We start from the raw sequence: 22,482 nt of genomic DNA, 5'->3' as shown, positions 1-22,482 counted from the left end.
GTGAGTGAGTGAGTGAGTGAGTGAGTGAGTGAGTGAAAGCGCTATAAGACATGAATTATCATTATTGTTGTTATTGTTATCATCATCATTATTATGATCATTATTATTATTGTATTATTATCTTATGCTGCGTGACAACAGTAAAAATAAGACCCTTTCACTGTTATGGAATCCTCAATCCTGAATTATAGACTTATTGTGATTAATGGCTCTGAAAGGAATACTTTGTTATTAGAGTAAATATAAAAGTCAGTATTTGTGACACTAGATGGCGCCATTGTACTTTTTAGAGTAAAAACGTTATTTACTATTTAAGCCTAATATGCACAGTGAAGTTGTGCTTGAATTTCAGGTAATGGTTTGCAAGGATGGATATCAAAAAGTTGATTTCTACACTTATTGTATGGTAAATCAGGCTGTAAATACCCCGCGCTAGAGCGGCGTGCGCATGCGCAGGGCTGGTGGCTCCGTCCGCGCCGGTGTGGCGAGCAGTGGGAGAAATTCAACTGCGTGAGCAGCAGAGCAGACGCAGGCAGAGGAAGCGGGATCTACGCTTCAAAGGGAATTACTTTGCATATTTTAGCTTTAACCCTACACAGAGCGAGTGGAGATACGGTAAGAATGCGTGCTGTTTTCCATCTGCGCTCAGAATTTGCGGAACATGGTGATGCAACAGCGAAAAGTAGATGATGCCGCATGTCGGCTTTTTGAGTTGAAAACAAACGTGGCGAAGTAGTTCAGGCTTAGCTTTGATCGCGCCTCTAAGCATTTTTTGGGAGTTGCTCGCCCTTGTTTGCCCCCATCACGTTGTCTGACTGAGAGTTAGTTCAATATCTTGTCATTTCGGACTTGAAGTTGTTCTCGTTGTTTCCAATCCACGCCACACGCGCTCAGCAGGAAAAGTCTGATAAACTAGGCCCAGCGCGAGGCCGCGAAAGCCCCGAGAGTGACAAGTGTGAGGACCAATGAGCTGAGGCCGGCCCGCCCACCAGAGCACTGAGGACCAATCATCGTTGTGTATGCCACTGACGTACACACCGTTAACGTCGCGCTACGCCTACGAGTTACAAAACAATAAGTGTCAAGATGTTTGTGAAATGATAAACCAGACTTCATGAAATATACATTCAGCAACATATAACTGCTGCAATTTTAGACATACGTAAATACATTACTACAAGGAATTGCGACATGGAGTAGATAATGTACATGTTTTTGCCGATTTGTTCATTAAATGTTACGATTACGAGCTAACCATTTCATGCTCACATTACTGTAGGTTTTATTTCATCGCTTCATGTGTCCGTGCTCATATATTCATCGTCTCGTGCTCACGTCCTTGTTGCAAGAATCCGCATCCATCTCCTTCCATTGTCTGAAATAAAAGTTCCGAACGGCCGCATCATGTTTTTGTAACAAATGTTTGCTCGTAATAGTTGAATTCATCTCTTAGATTTGGTCTGTCCAGTTAATTTTGAAATAACTACATTTAGAGATGCTTTATTGTCTCCCATTGTGTCTGCTGTCTGTGCTCGCTGGCCAGAGAACACGTGGGCCGGACAGTAGCAACATATCCGGGTTCTAGAGGCGTGCCTCCCATGTATTAATGGTGCCAGTGCATGTGGTATTCAGCATTTATTGATAAGACTACGGCAACAGAATACAAGACATTGCTTTTACGGTATCACAAACGCGCGTCCTAATGGTGCACGGAATGAGATCACGCACAGATGGCGCAATTTGTCCCTGAACTGTGAAAGTCGGACAAAGGAGGCGCTGTTACACACACTGCTTATTCATGGAGAGTTTGCACTACTGCTTCATCCAGCCAGGGTCCCAAACACAACTGGCTTCACTACGGGTCAGGAACAACCATAAAATGGTTATAGTGCAATCTTTATATAATATAATATAATAATATAATGGTCCAAAAAAAATAATGATTTTGCTTAACCGAGATCCGACAGAATGACTAGGCTGTATTGCCATGTCATGCTTAGCTGAGCTAAAACTGGATAAAGACTATGCTATTATAAGCATGTTGTTATTACCCATTTCATCCCCATCTGAGGCCTGGCTCACCCTTTATTATGCCCATAATACTAATTACATTTTGTCCCTCTTACACCTCTTAGTAATAGAGAATGCTCTGAGATTGTGACATTCCAAAGAGCTAAAAGTCACTTGTTAGCTGGTTAATGTGTTCAATATTTTTATACATTTACAAGGAGAGTTTCTTGCTCTAATTTCCTTGTCATGTGAGTCTGCAAGCAATACATTATTTTAAAACTATGGACTTAAATCTATTTTTTTTTAAATGTGTAAAGATGACTTATTGGAAAACTCTTTCAACTTGGTACAGTTGATAGGGATAAATTACCATCTAACACCTTGCCATAAAGATCAAACTAGTGCTGTAATTGTTCACAATATACAGCTGTAATCCTCTTTATTCAAGGCTTTGATTATCTGTTGAGAGCCACATGTTTGACAAGGCTGCTTTATGTGAACTGGGACATTTTCAGTTTTAACCAAGGTCACATATTTGTGAATAATGTGTTGACACATGTTCTTATTGTGTGTGCACAGAGAGCAATAAAGAAGGCTTGATGTGGCCAGTATGAGTAAGACACCCCCGAACAGAAGAGGAATAACATTTGAGGTGGGGGCTCCACTAGAGGCTAGAGACGCCCTCAAGAACTGGTGAGTCATGGCCTCCTCCACCTGTCTACATCTTACTTTCCCACTCATTTTTGCTTTCTTAGTTCTTTGCACAATCCTCATATTTGTTTTTCACACACCTTTCCCCCTCTGATAGGTATATTGCAAATATTGAAAAGATTGATTATGAAGATGAAAAAGTTCTTATCCATTATCGCCAGTGGAGTCATCGTTATGACGAGTGGTTTGACTGGACTAGTCCATATTTACGGCCTGTAGAGAGGGTCCAGCTGAGAAGACAGGGCCGCCATGACGACGCGTCCATGCCCGTAAGTCGCCTTTCCTCATGCCAGTAACTGCATGTGCATTTCTTATTTTTTGTTTTAAGTGTTTCTTTTTTTCTGTTGGATAGAAATGCTTTATAGATGCGTACACTGCGCTTCGTAGTCTAAATACAAAATGTCTATTTTTACATTATACAAAACAAATGTATTATTTTACTAGGAACAAATCAATTGTCAGGATTTTAAGTTTCAAAAAGTATTAAGCGTAGTCCAGTGTCCGAAAGTTCTACAATGGTTTTCCAATTCCTCAAAACAGTCATTGTTCAGTCAAACCTCATAGCAACCGCTGCTGTCAGTCATTCTTCTCCAGACATGGCCATCCCACCTTTGCTCTGCCCAATCACCTCAGACGTCAGAGCAGGGAAGGGCCTGGTCGGTATTTGGATGGGAGACCAGGAAGTCTGGGTGAGCGTAGTGTGGAGTGAGTGGTGGTTGGTGGTTGTTTGAGGGGCCGATGGCGCAGATCTGAGCTCCCCTCAGTCAACCTCAGTGGCTACAATAGTAGCTTACCACCAGAGTATGGTGTAAATGAATAATGCACAAAATTGTAAAGTGACTTATATAGCGCTATAAGTCTAATGCATTATTAATATCATTATAAAAAATAGCGAAGCGCACCATGTTTGGGCCAAAGTAAAACTAGTTTTGTCACAAAAAAGCTGTTTCTGCTGATGGAATCTGTTTTATGTGCTACAGTTGCTTTTAGCAGAGCCTTGATATTTCAGCAGCAGGTCGTTTTGTTTTGCCACTGCACTGATGACATACGGGACATTGCGGCTGCTCATAAGAATGTGGAAGTCATAACTTTCCGATTTTAAGGGCGCACAAGCAGCTGGTGCACCTGACTCCTGTAGGTGTAGCACGCCTGCCAACTTGACAATAAGGGTTATATTTTGTCGATACTAGCCTAAAATAAGAAAATAACTTGCCTGGTAGTGCAAGTTTTTGTTTTTGAGCGAGACTTGTCCACACGACTGTATTTTGGTTTATAGTAGCTCATGGGTATTCTTTCAATTTAACATGTTAGTCACCATAGTTGTAGTGTCCCCATTTTGCCTCGAGGGTACCACGTTGGTATTGGACCCAAAAAGAGCCACTAACACGCACTTCTCCCTCTTTAAACGCTTTTAACTCCACTTTTTGAGGGAGCAAGCAACGAAAGCTACGGGGCTGTGTGTGTTTTTTGTTTGTGTTTGCATGCTTGAATAACAAATGTGCTGAATATGAACATTTTAAGCCACATCTGAAAACTGATTTTTGTATCTAGGGGTTTCATGTAAATGATAAGGTTCTTGCCAGCTGGTCCGATTGCCGCTTCTATCCTGCAAAGGTGACATCAGTCAACAAAGATGGTGAGTATTAATTTGATTTTTGTATTTAAAAATCGATAAAAATAAATTCAATGTTTAATGTTTTTGAAAGGCTCCTATACTGTGAAATTCTACGACGGGGTGGTCCAGACTGTGAAGGGAATACACGTTAAACCTTTTATTAAAGAGGTGAGTCATGGTAACACACAGTGAAGACAGTTACATTGTATATTGTTATATCTTGTTTTTAATCTTTGTAATATTGTTGTTTCGTATCAAAGAGGGGAACTGGTAAGACCAGGGGTCCAGACAGGATGGCGAGGAGAGGTCCAAACCGCCGTGACAGACGGTCTCACGAGAACGGAGGGCCAAAAATCAAGCGGGCCAGACGCAGCACTTCAGATCAGGAAGAGGACAGCAGTGAGGATGATGAACATGAGGAAGGAATGAAAACAAATGGGGAAATGGAGTCATCACCCTGCCATGGACTAGAGGAAGTTTCTGACCATAACAAGTTCAAAGTTACAGGACTGACCAACGGCGTAAAGACAGAAGGAGATGACGTCTGTCACTTAAATGAAGTGAGAAATGACGAGGGACATACTGAACATGGAACAAAGCCATACTCAGACTTTTCAAAGCCATATTCAGACTCGAATCAGATGTCGAAACAGACAGAGCAGGACTCTATCGCTATGACGACCACACAAACCAATGGAGACGTAGATAAGAGGCCAGTTGGCCAATCCGAAAGCACTCAGCACTCAGTGGACGTACCACCTCCTCAAACTGTTAAACGTGAGTGTGCACATTTTTGAAAATTTGTTTAGTATAAGTTTGTATCTAATGCTTGAAAATGCATTTTAGCTGTCAGAAAGCAGGGTTTCCACAATCCCAACAGATTCAGCAGAGAACCATGTAAGTGTCCTATAACCAAAAGGACAAGAACTTAAGAAAAACACTTATAATTTGACTTGTGTTATATTTCAGTGTACCGAGTTATAAAGAACCAGCCTCCTCCTGTCCTGTCCATCAATCTTGACCACAACCCATTTAAGTGCACCACTCCTGGCTGCACAAAGTCGTTCCGAAAGGCCAAGCTCCTCCACTATCACATGAAGTACTATCACGGTGAAGAACAGCCTCTCGAGACAGTCAGGAGTGTCCACACACGTGCTGCTGAAAAACAGGCATCTGTGTTTGATGGCCCCAAACGAAGGCGCACCATCTCTGCCACAATGCGTAAGTTCCTCTCGTTTTAACAGTGATTCATTGAGGTCAAATACAAGGACCTTAAATCTCACTTAAATGTATTTGCAATTTTGCCTCTGGTTTTGATATCGGACTTCAAGCTGTACTAAGGAACTTGTTTACCTTAAAACCTTTTCATAGTCCTTCTGGGGGTAATACACATGTTAATGGGATGATTGGGGGTGTCTCTGGTGCCCCTGGTGTCTCTGGCCAGAAAACCACACTTGCAGCTTTCCCTGCTCCCACCCGGAGACCCAATACACACTAATAGAATCACAAAGAAGAAGGTAGCAGGCTAACGGGCAAAGCTAACTGCAGGCTAGCGCCACTTAAACAGTATTTACAGCCAAGTTTGAGTGAAAAAAATATCTCCTTTGTGTAACTGGATGTACAATATTACTCTCCCCCTTTGTCTTTTCTGTCAGCGTAGTATTTACTCTCACGGACAATTAATGAGGAAAAAAAAACATGCTACAACACCTGCAGTGGCGCTTATGGCCTCTAGGGTCATGAGTTACTTAGTTCTGCTCTAAAGGAATAGGCCACCATTTTTACATACTGAGAGATGTTCTTACCTTAGCTTAGACGAGTTGATGTGTAACTGTCTGGTCTTTGTGCGTGCGCTCAGTCAAGCAAATAGATCAAAGATGTTAGCATTAAGCCTAACCATCATATTCCATGCTCCAAACTAGGGTGAAGTTAGAAACTACCAAGCTCTTCCATATTTTCTCTATTTAAATACAGTTACATGACAAGTTACACAATGCAAGTCTAATTATACAAAATTAAATATGTCGATTTTCTAAACGGATAAAAAGGGGTACTATATTGTGAGGTGTAATAACACCTTAGGAGCACTTCGACTTCACAGTGCGGACGTTGAAGTGCAGTATGTAAAAACTGGCCTATTCCTTTTAATACGTATTATTTTATTTTGCAATTTTTTGAATAAAGAAAGTAAAGTTGGATTGATAAAAAAAAACTAAAAGCTCACACACTATGCACTGCAAGCAGAATTGTTGTTACATTAATACACTTGTGACAATGATGTGATCGAAGCATGAGTGGGTGATGAGCTTCTGTGTAATGAGAATAGAGAGGTTCACAGGCTATATCAGGTATACAGAAAAATATGGCTTATCGTCAGCCAAAGTGGTCAAGAAAAGAGATAATAAAATATATGTAATAAAAAGTTAGTTGGAGTGAACTTTGTGGATAATTTCAAGTATTTCCATTCTTTTCTTCCTCAGAATCCGTTGGAGTGGTCACAGGTCCGAAGACGGGAGGCAGGCGGACGTCTGCTCCACCTGCAGTAAACAGTCAGGGCCACCAGAGGGGGCTGTTAAGGGACAAGAGCAAGGAAAACCAGCTGGACAGAAACGGGTTCCAGCAAGATAAAGATGTGGACAAAAGTAGCTTTGATATGGGTGAGTATTACTCAACCATTTAATCCGCGTTTCAGTATTCGTCCTAATTTTCTGCCTTTCACAGACCCAGTTAAAGACAAATTTAGGGAGAAACCTAAACAAAAAGACTTTCTTCGAATTAAACTGAAAAAGAGGAAGAAGAAAAAGAAGGCAATGTCTGGTAGGAAAGCTTTCTCTGCTTTGTCTCTATTGCTCTCAGAACACTGCATGTGCATTTACTGTTACTCTGTGGAAAGGCTGTAGCTGTGATCACAAAGTTCTCCATTCACTCCTTGGTGTTGGTGACTGAGACTTTGTGTTGGAGACATGTCACACCTGTCTTTGGCTTCTGCCTCTTCATATTAACGCGAATCAACCATTTTATTTGCAGCCATTTATAATCCCTTTCATGTTGGTTTTGACACTCCCTAAGTACAAACTCAAAGTTCAATCTGTGTGTTAATGCTGGCTTTGGTACCACTATATTCAGGCAGATCTAACCAAAACAAAAAAGAAAAACACTGAGACATTTTTATCTTGCATTTTTTTATTGTTTATTTTGTCATTTGCTCATATTCTTTGCTTAGCAATCTTGGCAATCTGTAAATTTGACTTTCTGTTCTTCATTTGCTTGCTTCCCTTCATTGCCAGAATACACCGGTAGTGAGGAGAATATTGACTTATTGGGTCTTCAGGCTAAATTGAATTTGCCACTCAAAAACTCCCCCTCACACACTCAAAAGCCCGAGGCCTGGTTCCGCAGGCCTAGGACGAGGCTCACAGAACACATACAGGAGGATGGTGGGTATCTCCGCGAGGGGACTTGTTCATTTATCATTTTCTTTCTTCACTGTGGTGTCATGTGCCTTCATTTTTCTGTTTCTACTGGATTCAATCAAACTTCTGCCACCTTATTGTGGAAAAGAGCAAAATATGATAAGTAAATGATAAACACTCTAAAGTGCAACAATAATTGTGTGTTTTCAACGGCAAAGATTGGTTGAATCTCTGCTTTTCCTTGCTTTCACAATCAGCTCACACCCAACACAAGCTTTGTCTTTCAAATCCCAAATCAAATTAATTTCAATAATGCTATTTAAACTTCTTAAGTTAAGTGAAAACCTTTGACGATTTCCTGGTTGTAGATGAAGATAGTTTTAGTGACTGGTCGACTGACAGTTGTGGGTGGAGCGATGAGGACTTTGGAGATTTGGACGTCACTACCCCACCCCTCAGCATCGACTCCGGAGCTGTGGACACAAGCGACCAGGAGATCGTGCGCTGCATTTGCGAGGTGGAAGAGGAGAATGACTTCATGATCCAGGTGGCGGACCAGCTTCCTCTTGTTCTGATTGTTTTTTTGTCAGCGGTGTAAAAATAACTGTCCTTCCTTGTGTTAGTGTGAAGAGTGTTTGTGCTGGCAGCATGGCACCTGCATGGGTTTACTGGAGGACAATGTTCCAGACAGATACACCTGCTACATCTGCAGAGATCCACCAGGTGAGAGCGAGGACAAAGCTTCCACTTTCATTACAGGCTGATGTTCAGTCCTTCCCATAGATCTAAATAATATAGATCGCGGGTCCCATTCAGGCCCATTCATAGTAATGATCCATGTGGCCTGTGAAGTTACCATGGCTGCGTAGTCTCCTCCTCCTGTTCCTTAAAAGGGCATAAAGGCGGGAAGATGCACCCTCGCAGGGCGGGTGGACTCGCTGCGAGCCTCCACAGAGGTCCAGAGTCTCTCAATCATAGATTTAGGCTTCCACTTTTTATTGCTGATGTACAAAAACCAGTGCGGTTAAAAATATGATACATAGCCCAGCGTTGTCACATGGATCATCGCATTTTTTAGGAAAAAGCAATGTCGGCTCTCCACCATGAGGACCAAAGACAAGGGCTTTCCTTGCCCATTGATCCTTTCACAAGGAGCCTTCATGCATCTTGCCTCTGTTTGTATGACTGTGACACTGCATTCACACCAAGTGAAAATATTTCACAGTCCGTCGCTTATCTAGTTCTACTTCCTTTACCATCCACCCTTGTGCAGGTGGGGTTTGAATGGAAGCTGGCCACTCAATTCACTTCCGCCGCTCTTGGTGTGAAAGCGGTGTGATAGTGCTTTATGTTGGTGGAGATTGCAGTCACACTTTTTTGTCAGTCTGTTTGACATAAGAATCTAATATATAAGACAATTGTATAGTAATATTACTGCTGTTAAAGTATTCTGCAGGACGGGCACATTTGCATTCTCACATTGCATTGTGAGATGCACCACCTTTAAACAGCTTAAACAAACTTCCCTGCAGAAGTAAACAAGCGCCGCACCTTCCCCGACTCACCTTTCACCTTGTAAACCCACACACAGGAACTCAAGCTACTAAACTTTTTTATGTTTATGTTTCAACTACATGTCAAGTTAAAGTTTGTGGAAGATTAAAGATTGTTTTTTTATTTCTTCAGGTCAGAGACAAAGCCAGCGTTACTGGTATGAGCGTGATTGGTTGAGCAATGGACATATGTTTGGCCTCTCATTCCTGGAGGAGAATTACTCTCATCAGAATGCGAAAAAGATCACCAGCACTCACCAGCTGCTGGGCGATGTGCACCATGTGGTGGAGGTCCTCAATGGACTGCAACTCAAAATGAGTGTCTTACAGTGAGTATTGCTCCACTGTTTTACAGCGTATTTGTCATATTTATTGTGACATATGGAAGTCACTAAACTATTTTGCTAATGTTCTTGCTATTCTTGTTTGTAAAGGAACAATGCTCACCCCGAGCTGCAGCTGTGGCGCCTGCCCTGGAAGATGGCAGAGAGGGCTCGTTTTCACACAGACTCAGACTCCTGTCGAGGCAGTGACATGGCTCCGTCTCCTGCCTCTCCAGAAGAGGACATGAGCCGAGGAGAAATACTTCTGTCCAATGCTCTGGAGAAGCTCAGTCGTGCAGCTGCCACCTCCTCCTCGTCCTGCTCCTCTTCCCCATTCCCCTCTTTTCAGGACTCTTACATTACCAGTGAACACTGCTACCAAAAACCAAGGGCATATTATCCCGCTGTGGAGCAGAGACTTGTAGTGGAAACCAGACAAGCATCTGAAGTTGAGGACAACCGGAGGAGCACAGAGGAGTTGCTTGAGCGGGAGCAGCGCTACGGAAATTTGTCTGAGTCAGATAAGCCCAAATCAGCTTCCTCCAGCAAAAGAGAGGTGATAGAACTTTTCACACAATCGAAAGACAGTGCCATGATTCATTTGTGATGCATTAAACACATAAGACGACTATGACTCCGCTGTAATGTTATATTATGTAGATGGATTCGTTTCTGAACTATCAAGTTGTTTTAAACAACCGTCTAATTAATTGATTTGTTTGTGTAGGTTTGTGACACCTGGTCTCAAGCAGAGATAAAAGAGGAAAAGGATGAGACTTGTACAGAGGAGCATCACCAGCAGTGGCAACTCAACCTGTTGGATCACATCGACGCAGTCCAAGATGAGGTTTCTTTCAGAATGGACTTCATTGAAAGGGAACTGGATGGTAAGAACATTAAATGTGTCGCATGGCGTTACAGAGGTGCAGACTCATTGCATTTGACTTTGTGTCTAAATAAAATGGATACATTTTGCCTTTTAAATTCATACACATTCTAATAATAAATTATTTGTTTATTTAGTTGGCATATAAACTGATGCACATTATTACTGCTGTTGCCCCTTGTGCTATTAGTTTCTTATCTTCACAGTATTCACAATATTGGTTCTGATTAACATTTTGTCCCATGTCTATGTCCTGATTAGTGCTGGAGAGCTGGCTGGACTTCACCGGTGAGCTGGAGCCCCCAGAGCCTCTCGCTCGTCTGCCACAGCTCAAGCACCGCATTAAACGTCTGTTGACTCAGTTGGGCAAAGTGCAGCAGATTTCCCTGTATAGCGCCACATGAGGGCGCCAGAGGACAACTCGGAAGGCAACGCGAACAGCTGCAGATCTCCTGCTCCTCTACATTCTGCAAGGACCACATGCCTTTGCGCACAAGATGGAGATTGTCAAGCACCTTGTCTCCTTTCTGATTCTGCATGGTAGAACTGATCCTACCGCCTGTTTCAAATAATTGTATGGGACGTCACCTTAAATCAGGACTAAACACATAAAACAGCCTTGCACTGTATTTTGCTTGAGCAAAATTTTTAAGAATAAACCAGACATCTGTAGTTTCCTTGTAACTACAAAACCCAAATGCCTTTGACTGAGCTATTGCTTTAAGAGTGACCTGTCTCTCAGTACAGAGTGCTTTACATGCAGATGCTTTATCTTCACTGGATGAACCTTTACAGCCTCACAAATTATTGTCTGGTGACTCTTTTGGCATTGATCAAGTTCTGTAATTGTGTTTGAATCACCTGCCATGTAAATTCCTGCTGTAAATGTGGGCACTAACTTCTACATCTTGTGTGTTATAGCACTATACAAGCAGATTTTGTTCTTTTGATGCTCAGTTCAGATTGTTTTCATTCTACACTGTGAAGTAGAATTTTGTTTTTCATTAAAAGTATACTGTACATGTGTTTGTTTTCCCTCTGATACTGTCTGTTTTATTACCACTTTTTCTTTTAAATGTTCTATGTGTTTGTAGCACTTCATATGATTGTAATCCTGTCCATGTGTTTTATACCTACTTTCCATCTTGTGTTATGTCAACGATGACTGAAAGTATGTGGACAGCAATTTCTTGATTTTTGTTTCATGTTTTCTTTTTAATTTACAGTCTCCTAGTTGTATATAAGTAAGTCTTTCTTGTGCTTATAACAATCTTGTCCAAATACACAGATGTTGTAGTACTGTACTGCACCTGTCTGGGTTAAAAGCAGGGAAATGTCATTCAAGATAAATGCAAAACTTAAAAGTCTGGTACATGAATAAACAATCTTATCCTATTTCATTTTTACCGTGTTTTGCTTGAATATGGAATAGGTGTGTTCATTTTTCTTAAATGGCATGAAAATTTAGTTAAAGGCCCTATGCTGTTTTTTGTTCAGTTTTTTTTTTTATTAACAATGAAGTTTCCAAATGGATATGTTAGTAGTTGTCCAAACCCATTCTTAAAGGGGAGTATTATGCAAAATCGACTTTATCAAGCTTTTCATCATGTTATGTCATTCCCTCATTAAAAACATGCCTGAAGTGTTGTCTTGGCACATTCACGTATTTTTGAGTAATCTGTAAAAACTCTGATGGCAGCCATTTTAGGGATAGGTTTGCCTGAGTCCTCCTAGGAACGCCTCCACCTCCTGGGGACGCCTCCGAGCTTTCGTCACCAGCCGAGTAACCAGTAACCAACCACTGCTCCTCAGCAGAACCCCCTCCCCACTGATGCCACAGACAGCGTGTGGAGGGGGCGTGCCGGAAAGGGTCAGAGGTTTTTAAAGAGACAGAGGCCTATTTCAAGACATTAGCTACAGCCATTTTGAGAGAGCAATTTTATACAAGGCAGTTATTCTAATTTACTGCATTTACAGACCAACAGAAGGTTTTGTCGTCATTGTAGTGTGCTATAGACTGGTGCTATGTGATTGAAAAAAGCATAATACCCCCTCTTTAAGCTTTTCCTCACAGGGGCGAGTTTATATAAGCACATTACACAGGCAGGGACATTGTCACAGAAGAGTTTATTACATTGATACAAATATTTGTTGTTAGATAATGTGACGTCATATCGTTAAGCATTATGGGATTAGCAGCAATTGTAAACTAATGGAGATTTTAAAAGTTAAAATACTGGAGTTATTGTTCACATTAAAACACTTGGACACCACAGTGAGTTAGATATATTTACCAGCAGTAACTCAGCAGCTAACGGAGTTGTTCCTCGGCTATTTTCTCCTATTTTTAGTTATGTAGTCAATGGAAATGTATGCTAACAGCTGCAAAGATGGCGGATCTCCATGGTAACTAGAATATGTGTTCAACAAAAGACGGACTTTACAATATATTACAAAACTGGGGGAAAAAATAAAATGAAATCCGTTGTAGTGCCTTTAAATAAATGCGAAAATATTAAATCATTCAAGTCTTTACCTTAAATGTGTAATATTTAGGTAGATACGGTAAAGCAAGCACTGCGATTTGAGGGGTTTGGGATTGCGTAACGTGCATTAATGAGAATAGTTTAGCAAGGAGGTTGATTGACATTATTTCACGTCATTTGTACACAGGGATTTTTTCATACGGCGTGACTGCGTGCGCGCACAAACATATGTCTTTTTGATTGAATTACTGTCTTAACATTTTGAGAATCCGTTGTATTTCTGAGCGGAGTGAGACGTCTTCGCGGCTCGCGCTCTTCCCGCCTGTCTTTGCGATAAAGCGCCTCCTCTGATTGGCTGGGGCTCGGGTTCTGCGCAGCGTGTAGTTCCGCCCTGGAGTTGCATCGGGGGAAAAAAATACTAGTGGAAGAAGCAGAGGAAGAGGCAGTCGGCAGCGGCGGACAGTAAACTTCACCCCACATTTTGGCGTCAATTTCCCGCGGCACATCAACGATAACTTGCCCGGACCCCGCTGGATTACATTTTTTACTTGGAAGGTACGTGTTGGGATCGTGTATTAGCGGCCGTAGCTTGTCTTTTGTCGTTTTTTTACAGATGTACACCATGCTACAGGAGATTGTCTCCGTTCGTTGGCGTCAACCTGTTCGTGTCGGTTGCTAACGACCGGGCTGCCGTGAATCTCGTTAGTCGGCATTTTGTATATTTTTTTGTCTTATTTTTTTCGCGCGCTTCTTTTAAGTTGCTTTTTTCACAGACTTGTTGCGATTAGCAGATAGGACTGATACCGATCGGTTCCTTGATTTGACCCGGTTGTGTTTTTATCACATTAAGCTATTCAAATGCTATCACGCCTGGTTAACATTGTGATTTACGTCCAAAAGGATTAGCTAGCCATAAGTCGTAGCAAAATATCAACTTCTGTCAGTCTGTGTATCTGGTGCCACAACGAGGCCCGTCACGACGTTTTATACACTGGTTACTACGATGATTATAATGAAGTAACGTTAGCCAGTACAGTGTCCTCTTCTCTAAAGAAACCCGACAAAAAAAAGTGTGACTTTCGCTTAACTCTCTGAACTTTATATATAATAACGTGCCATCTTATTTCTTAACCTCATGATTGTTAATTCACGCTTAACTCCTGGGCATTATCTACTTGTGGATCTCAAGGTTTGTGTTGCACCTGCTGCGTTTTTATTTATTTCAGCTACGTCTGCCTTAAAAAAAAAAAAAACTTGACCATTCCAAATCTTTGTTAGTTTGCAATGTATGGCTCAGTTGTGCAGTTGCAGGTGTGGCACAACGTTCCACACCGCCACATGACAGAAGACAATGTCACCTGAACAGGGGAAGGTCATTCAGACTGGTAGTGTAGTGGAGCATGCGTCAGGTGCTGAAGTTGGGCTGAAGACTGCCACAACAATGTGCTTCCTGTCAATATTGCTGCTCTGAAAGAACTGGTGTCCACCCAAATCCAAACTACCACAAAGTGACGTGAAGTGCACTGTGTTGGTTCCATCTCCAAGGAGAGAATAATGTACTTAGTTTTAGGAACAGCTTCATGACTGCCGGTTCCCTTGAAAGGTGGGCCGTCCTCATGATGTGTATGTGAAGTTTACACAACAATCAGCAGTTTGCTCTTTGTTGACACGAAACCGTAAAGTATTGTTCTTTGCACTGTTATCAGTATGCTTCATTGTGCACTTGTATTTGTGAGTTAAACATCAGTGCTTTTAGAAGGGAAAAGGGCTAATTTAGGCTCATTGTATTTTTTCTCTTGTGGTTCAATTAAATTATTCTGTATGTTTGTGGGTTAGTTAGATTAAACTTGTTTAAAATCATGTCTAAGATCCAATTAGTAAATAATGCTTTATAAAGGGATTAGAGGGTGTACATCAGTCTTGTTTTGAAGAGGATTTCTTGCTAGAATCTGGATGAATGTCTGTATACAAGGCTTACTAGGGAGACGGAGTAGTAATTAAACCACTGTGCTGACACTTTGTCTGCACTGTTTCTTCTCACTTCAGCAGTAAAACATTGAGATTGAGCCAAGTCTGTTGAGCAGAACCTGCAGAGCTGCCCTTTAAACTGCTTGTAATTTGCTTGTAATTCTTTTGAACCATTTTCTTTTTCTCTTTTTTTTTAATACACTGTCCTTGTATAATATCAGCTCTTATTATTCCAGGCCCACGGAAAAGTGTGATTTTCAGGTAAAACTGAGATCTCAGGACAGTCTTGTGGTGTTTGTAACTGAAGTGCCGCTGTAATTTGATCTGTTCCCAGCCTAGAGTTTCAGCTCATGTGCTCCACAGGCTTCTGACTTCTATCACAATTGGCTGATGCATCAGGCCACTTTAGTTCTGCTCTTACGTTTCACACAACCTTGATGACGTTTACTTCTTTTCAATATAACCGATTAACTGAAGGACAGACCAGAAAATCCTTCCTTTAGTATTGACTGTGTACCACAGTGACACTCGCTAAACTTTTATCACCACATCAGCAGACGACACATGGAGACCACCGGTGATAATAGTTGGGCAGATCACGCTGTCCACCCCTCCATAATTTAGTTTAGTTTATTTGTTCATTTGAGCAGTTAAAATTCTGCTCAAAAGGAGTGGGCCGAAGCAAAAGCTTATAAACGCCCACCCCGAAATCATTATACAAAAAGTATAGATTTAGATAAGAAAACTCAAAAGGATATAAACCCTCAAACGAAAATTCTCCCGAAAAGTAACATAATTTATAGTAGTATTTGCGTATATGTGAATGTTTTGCTGTCGATGAGCAGCATACTGACTTTACTGAAAACATGTTGTTATCCACCGGCTGAGCTTTGGATGCTACTGGTTTCTTCACCTTAGGATGCAGTAGCAGTAGGTACGACAAGAGGTTGAGGAAGGTGTAGTTGGTTTGCTTGTCTGCTGGACAGACCCCGGTAAGTATTCTCCTTTGTAACAATACACAGAGGGAACTCCCATTAGTGTAGGACATGTTCCAGTGAGACAACCTCAGATTCATCCTGAGAAAATAATCATCCATATTCATTTTCCTCACAGTCTTCTCAAGGCACAGAGCTATCCGCTGTCTCAAAAACTGTGTCGTTACTATCAGTAAGTGTGGGCTGATGAGCATAGTGAGAAATCCCCGGATTTTAGAAGCTATTGGTGTTTGAGAGGAAAACCACAAGTGCAAGACAGGTCTGACGATTGGCATCATTCATAGCCAGATGCCCAGCTGAGACGCAATCATTCATCGGTCTTTTATGTTGATGTAAAAATATGGACCAGCAGTAAGGCTTAATACCATAGTGTAGAGTGGGGGATGGGGCTTACTAAAGACCAAAGAATGCTGATTTTCCAAATAGAGCCTGTGTTCCGGACCTTGTATTGTGGTGGTGTTGTTTTTCCAACTGCACACACCGTTAAAGTGAATCATTAATCCTCAAAGCATTCAGCCAATATTTTCTAACATGTTTAAGATCCACTTATCAAAGATTTTCAGAGCCAACAAAGTTCCCCTGAGAGAGTTTTAGGCAAGGAAACAGGATAGACTTGGCATTCTATTTTTCTACACCATTGACACGAGCTCTTTTTTGAGACGGTATCGATTAGTATTGTTTCTTAACTATACTAGTCACCAATAGACAATTATACTGTTAGTTCTCTGTTTGATCTCACACTAAATTTAGCATGCCACCAGTAATTCAGACAGCTTCACAGAATAGCCGAGGGAGCGAGACTGTCTTTAGCTGTGTCTCTTTCAAACACAAGAGGTTTAGGATGCCGATTACTCCAATAGATCCACTCCGCTATAAATCAATAACGCCAAATGCTCCTCTTTAATCTCATAAGACTATTAGCAGTATACGTACCATGGAGTAATGCAATTCTTTAAAAGCCCTGGGAGAGTAATGAGGGCTGCTCGGTTAGATGGGGTCTGCACGTTGGGACTGTGACATGTTGTTAGTGGACGCAGAATAAACCAGGTCGATTTTCTTTTTTTTCTTTTAATGCTCACCGACATCTTTTTAAGCAATGAATCAGTGATTTTCTGCTTTGTTTGTGAAGTTGTGAAAAAATGGAAAAGGGATGGGGGGAATAAAACCTTTCCATGACATTTATAAACCAAGCTTCATTGTTTTGTTTGGGCTGTGAAGAGCCTTGTCTTCTGGGTGTTTATGTCTGGCCTTTTAAGACGAACAAAGTTATTTATAGCCTGGTTGTTCTATCTTTGATCTATTTAAGGATGAAAGTACGGGAAAAAGAGGCGTGTAATGGCAGAAGCTGAGGCAGATGAGACGACGGTTTCATAATTGCCTTTGGTTCAATGCAGCCACCGTAACCACCTTCTTAGCCCATCTTTGCTTCACTTTCTCCTCTTTCTATTGTTGCCTTTTTTTTCCCCATGACTAAAATAACAGTAAATTAAAAGCAGTTCAGTTATGATGACTAAAACTATGACGAAGATGTCCAGATATTTTCATCGACCGAGACAAAATAAAAATTAAAAGATGGGACTAAAACATATGAGCGTTCAGTGCCTCATATGATTTTTTTTTGTATGTATACCAGTTCTTTAACAATACTTGGTTTATAATGCTGATACATAAACAATACTTTATCAATACCTATACTAGTTGTCATAGTGAACCATAAAACAGAACACGTTAATCTATTTCATAAAATACCTTTTTTTCTTCAATATATATATCATTTATTGAAGCTGAAAAGTAACTTCCTTCAGAGCTGTCCCTGGACCCAACAGGCATCAAAGCTTGGTATCTAAAAATATCTTTCAGTACCTGTTTTTGATTCCTTAGAACAAGAAATATATACAGGGCGTTTTTTTTTTTTTGCAGAAAAAGGAAGAAACTATTTTAAATCAGAAAGTTTTGCTGAACACGGGGTAGCCTACTGGTTAGGGCTGGGTAAAAACAGCATTGTTTTAACGGGGGAATAGTTACAATACTGCTGGTGTCAAGAAAAACTGACATCATGGCACAGTTTCTATTACATTTGACATTGTTGTGCCCTTATTCTTTCTTTGATGACTTTCATTTTTGCCAATGGCACCTGTACAATACAACGTGTTCTGCTGGAGCCACTGGGAGCTTTACGAGACATAACAGATGGTTTTCATTTAGTTTGTCAGAACTCCACGAGAGTTCAGGGCGTACAGTCTAAAGCTGCTCTATTGAGCTGTGTGTGGTGTTCAGAGTATGATGGTGCCTCAGGAGAGCCAGTTGTCAGTTAATTAAGTCCAAGTGAAGCGTTGCCCTGTGTGAGCGCAGCCATGAGCCCTGTGCATTTGCTGACACTCAGCAGGAGATGTCAGAGTGTTTGTGTTGACAAACAAGAGGTCCTCAGTTTCACCCAGAGTCTGCCTTCACAGTGAGACCTAAAATATAGTGTACTGTACACCAACCAAGTGGCTGAACCAGCGCGGCTCAGTCAGATCCCCCTCATAACTAACATAGAGCTTAGTTGTTATAACAATATTTTTTATTATTCCCTAATATGGGAGAGAAGTAGACTAAAATAATAATGCAGGCCTATCTTATTTGTTTACTGTTAAAGGAACAGGCCACCGTTTTTCCGTACTGAGATATGTTCTTACCTGAGCTTAGACGAGTTGATACGTACCTGTCTGGTCTTTGTGCGTGACCGTGGAAGAGCTTGATCACCAGGGCTGGACTGGCAGAAAAAATCGGCCCGGGACTTTTGGGTCAAGACCGGCCCTCAAAAAAAACAAAAAAAACGGTCATATTCAATGCAATGTCGAGGTGATGAGCAAAACAATTAGCCCTTGGCTTGAACTAAAACAGTATAAGCTTCGAATCGAGGACAAAAGTTGCATTTTGTTTCTGCTGAATTCAAGCTAACCATTGGTTAGCACTCAACACTTTCATCTTTTCATTTATAACTTGAAGGAGCTTTTGTAAAACTTCTAAACAATTTTAAAATGTGCGTTCTGTTAATGAAGTTCCACTCGCGACCGCAACACAAATAAACTTCTCAAAACCAACCAAATGATCCCACTGTAGATTGAAGATGAAATGGTAAAACTTACCACGGAGTTAGAGGTGTGGAGTGAAAATAGAAGTCCCAAAAAGGCAAGACGGAGTTACCTGACAACTCCCAGCATGCACTTCTTTGCAAACATTTGTCTAAAATGTATAAAAAAGAGAGGTCTAAGGTTCTGTGGGTCCTGGAGGGAGTTACAATAAACTATTTCCTCTTATATTCACAATGTGAGGGGCATGAGTGTTATGTCCCAGAGGCCCATTGCTCATTATACAAGATTATTTGGGAACCATGACTCAATAAAGCGTGCCATCAGAGGGGTATAAAAGGAGTCACATCCCTCTATTGGAGGAGTTGTGTAATTGCATCTATGTAAAGATAGATACTCCAATGGCTTTTCCCGCTAATTGTTGGCCGGTGTTAAGGTATAACTGACCTTATCTCGGTCAGACTGGCCCAACCGGCCCAAAAGTACGTCGGCCCGATGGCCAGTCCAGCCCTGTTGATCACTTCTAACTTCACCCCGTTTGGAGCTATAGGAATATACTGGGAGAGGCCAAATGCTAACAACATCTTTGGTTGTTTTGTGTGACTGATGGCACACAGTTCTTCCATACTGTGATATGTTCTTACCTGAGTTTAGATGAGTTGATACGTACTTGTCTGGTCTTTGTGCGTGTCCGTGGAAGAGCGTAGTAGCTTCCAACTTCACCCCCGTTTGGAGCTATAGGAATATGTTGGGAGAGGCCAAATGCTATCAACATCTTGGTCGTTTTGCATGACTGACAGTATGCACAAAGACCAGACAGGTATGTATCAACTCGTCTAAGCTCAGGTAAGAACATATTTCAGTAATGAAAAACTGACCTGTTCCTTTAAGGTCATTACTGAATTATGTTATTTTGTGAAATGTATAAAAGATTAATTGATAGTAAAAAAGTATTTGCTTTGATTTGTGATTGTATTAAGTGGAATGCCTATTAATGTCCAAATCCAATCAACCTATTAATCTTAGTCTGAAGCCCTGGATTGAATAACACGGCTTCCTTCTGTTTTCACATGTTTTCGACGAGCGGAAATGCAAATGGCTTTTTCCCCCCATAGTAATTCTGTTACCAAACACTCCGGGTTAGAGCAATAATCTGGAAGTGAGCCTTGTCACAGGCCATTAGCTCTACTCCTGTGTGGATTGGCGTTCTTGCAGATTGTGCGCTGTAGACACTCTGTTGGCCTGGTTACAAAAAGTTGCAGAGGAGGGCTTTCTACTGGCATCTAAGACCTTTTGCACATCATTCTATCGGCCCTGACATGGAAAAGAGAACAGACATACACGGCCTTATGCAAGCTCCGAGATGTATGTTTGCCCAGTTCTCCTTGCATCAAAAGGTCGACATGGACTTGTCTATGGTCTGTGGTTTTCACCTTTTTTTGAGCTAGTTTTTTTGAGTTGCCTCGTGTATAGAATGCGCAATATAAATACACTTGCCTTGCCTTGCCAATAACAAATGTGGACTTCCTCTCCTTTTAGAAGCTTGTCAGTAGCAGTTGCTTTCAGATTCATTTTTGGCTTCTGAAAAGCGATATGTTTTTTCTATGACCCGTGTCGTCCTAGTTTGTACAGATCTCCCATTTATTAGTAGAGATGCACCGATCCAGCTTTTTTATTGCCGATGTTTACCAATACCAAGAGACTTTCTTAAAAGTGGCATTCTCAGAGTGAAAATATTTATTGATTCTTCTCCATTGTAAGATCAGTAAAGTCATGTTTTATTGTCATATTACAGATCAATTATCAATTATATCTATTGATAAACTCTTGGATAAACATTTAACAAGGATAACAAATATCCTTGGGTATATGACAGGCTTTAGGTTACATTAATATAAACAACTCACATGAAGTGAACTAATCATTACAAATATGTTAGATCAGTTATTTCTTAAACTAAAATACAAACTTGGCTTCAGCAGTGGTCGATTTTTCTCATAGTTTCTGACCCAGACTTGATTAGTTTTCATTAGCATTAGCATGATCCCGCTAGCTTTAGCATGCTATTGCTAACAGCAGAATTTTGTGTGACAATCAAAAATGCATTTGCAAAGGTTAAAACTAACTCAGCATTCCCCAGGTTCTTAGCTTTGAAAGGATATACAGCATGCCCATATTCACTGAGATGAAAGTTGTGTTTTTAAGGCGCTGAGAGACAAAACTATTATCGGTTCAGTATCGGATATTTGTAGCCAATACCCGATATCGTATTTTTTCCAGTATCTGCTCCAATATCCGATACCAGTGTCGATACCAGTGTTTATCCCTAGTTGCTAGTAGCTGGGTTAATGTGAGGTCATGTGGCATCATCATGCAGACAATGAGCCGCCAAAGAGGTCAAATCTATTGCTGGGTTGCAGGTGACATCACAGCGTTCTATATAGAGGAAAAAATATTTTGTTTTTGAGGAAATTTTTGGTCTTGTACAGAGAGGTCATGGACCCAGTGACTGATATTAATGATATTTTTTTTAATTCATATATTTTCTTTTTAGCTGTGACTTGTGAAAGTGTAATGCTGTTAATAGGAAAAAGTGGCTCCTGCCCCCCGTTGGGTCCAATGACATCATCATATTCTAGAACCTGCAACCCAGCAATATCACGGCTGAGGGATGAATGATGACAACAAAGGTGTGAGGCCACTGTTGTCACGGCAATGGTGTTAAACCGTACCAACCGAACAGGCTAAAGTCAGGCGAGCGTCCCAGCTGTGCTCGGCGCTGTTCGTTATGAACATGCCTAGACCTCTGGACGCTCAAGGTGAGATGGAGATGGATGGACAGTGACAGAGAGAGTGTGAGGAGGAAAGAGGGAGAATTGATCGGTCAGTGCTGACATGGCAGCCCTATGTTGGCATAGATGCCCTGTAGCTACTGTAGCTATGAGCTCTGGAATACTTTTTCACCACCTTTTCCACCATCTGTTGCTCAGCAATAAAACACGTATTGCTACACAACAAAAGGCAACCGCATTAAAGTTAAAGCTCTCCATTTGGTGTTGTAGTACATTTGACCGTGTCCTCTGGTTGGCTTAAATGAAAAACTTGTCCTTTGAGGGTCTGCTGGCTTGTGTGATGTCTTTGCCACTTACAAAAAAAGGCTCTTGGAAAAAGTTGAGTCGGTCACTGTTGTGACGTAATGTGTTGATCTTCTAGTTTGTGTGGACCGTACTGTGGTATAACATACTACACTGTCTCCCTTTAACAGTTTTAACACTGTGCCTTTGAACTAGAGGTGAATATCTTTGTTGAAGTCTGATCCCAGACCGCTGTTCATCCTTCGGGGCTAGCCCAGCTTTAAATAAACATCGGCAACCAGTTTTGGTTTCTATGGCAACACGAGCACATGCTGAAGAGTCAGTGATGACTAGTTGTGTGGAAAAGGTGCCAG

General features: G+C 41.2%; 2 protein-coding genes across 6 annotated transcripts in view; both read left to right on the top strand.

Annotated features, from left to right (window-relative positions):
• The first annotated feature begins 468 nt into the window (after positions 1-468).
• Positions 469-11,893, top strand: phf20a (PHD finger protein 20, a). 4 transcript variants are annotated; one of them, XM_079579498.1, is made up of 17 exons: positions 469-615; positions 2,590-2,703; positions 2,819-2,990; positions 4,273-4,357; positions 4,428-4,504; positions 4,597-5,113; positions 5,183-5,233; positions 5,306-5,557; positions 6,817-6,993; positions 7,058-7,153; positions 7,624-7,773; positions 8,118-8,296; positions 8,373-8,472; positions 9,436-9,631; positions 9,737-10,181; positions 10,353-10,512; positions 10,773-11,892. In XM_079579498.1, the coding sequence occupies exons 2-17, from the start codon at positions 2,621-2,623 to the stop codon at positions 10,913-10,915; spliced, it is 2,883 nt and encodes a 960-aa protein (XP_079435624.1). In that variant the 5' UTR covers positions 469-615; positions 2,590-2,620; the 3' UTR covers positions 10,916-11,892. The 4 variants fall into 4 exon arrangements, with proteins under 4 accessions (XP_079435624.1, XP_079435626.1, XP_079435625.1 ...); XM_079579500.1 differs by lacking the exon at positions 2,590-2,703; XM_079579499.1 differs by lacking the exon at positions 7,624-7,773 and having other exon boundaries at positions 10,773-11,891.
• A 1,501-nt stretch (positions 11,894-13,394) lies between these two features.
• ndrg3a (ndrg family member 3a) overlaps positions 13,395-22,482 on the top strand; it is a 29,549-nt gene continuing 20,461 nt past the window's right edge. For both annotated transcript variants that reach the window (XM_079578262.1, XM_079578260.1), the window contains exon 1: positions 13,395-13,552. The gene's annotated coding sequence lies outside the window, so the exon portion shown is untranslated. The remainder of the gene's footprint in view (positions 13,553-22,482) is intronic.

The sequence above is a fragment of the Gobius niger genome, assembly GCF_951799975.1.
Source record: "Gobius niger genome assembly, chromosome: 20".
Taxonomy (NCBI): domain Eukaryota; kingdom Metazoa; phylum Chordata; class Actinopteri; order Gobiiformes; family Gobiidae; genus Gobius; species Gobius niger.
This window is presented reverse-complemented; position numbering and strand designations above follow the sequence as displayed.

Bases quoted from the DNA above. Each gene is read 5' to 3' on its own strand.
- phf20a (XM_079579501.1), top strand. From the start codon at position 2,621: ATGAGTAAGACACCCCCGAACAGAAGAGGAATAACATTTGAGGTGGGG. The intron at 2,991-4,272 runs GTAAGTCGCCTT...TTTTGTATCTAG, and splicing joins ATGACGACGCGTCCATGCCC to GGGTTTCATGTAAATGATAA. The intron at 5,234-5,305 runs GTAAGTGTCCTA...GTTATATTTCAG, and splicing joins CAGATTCAGCAGAGAACCAT to TGTACCGAGTTATAAAGAAC.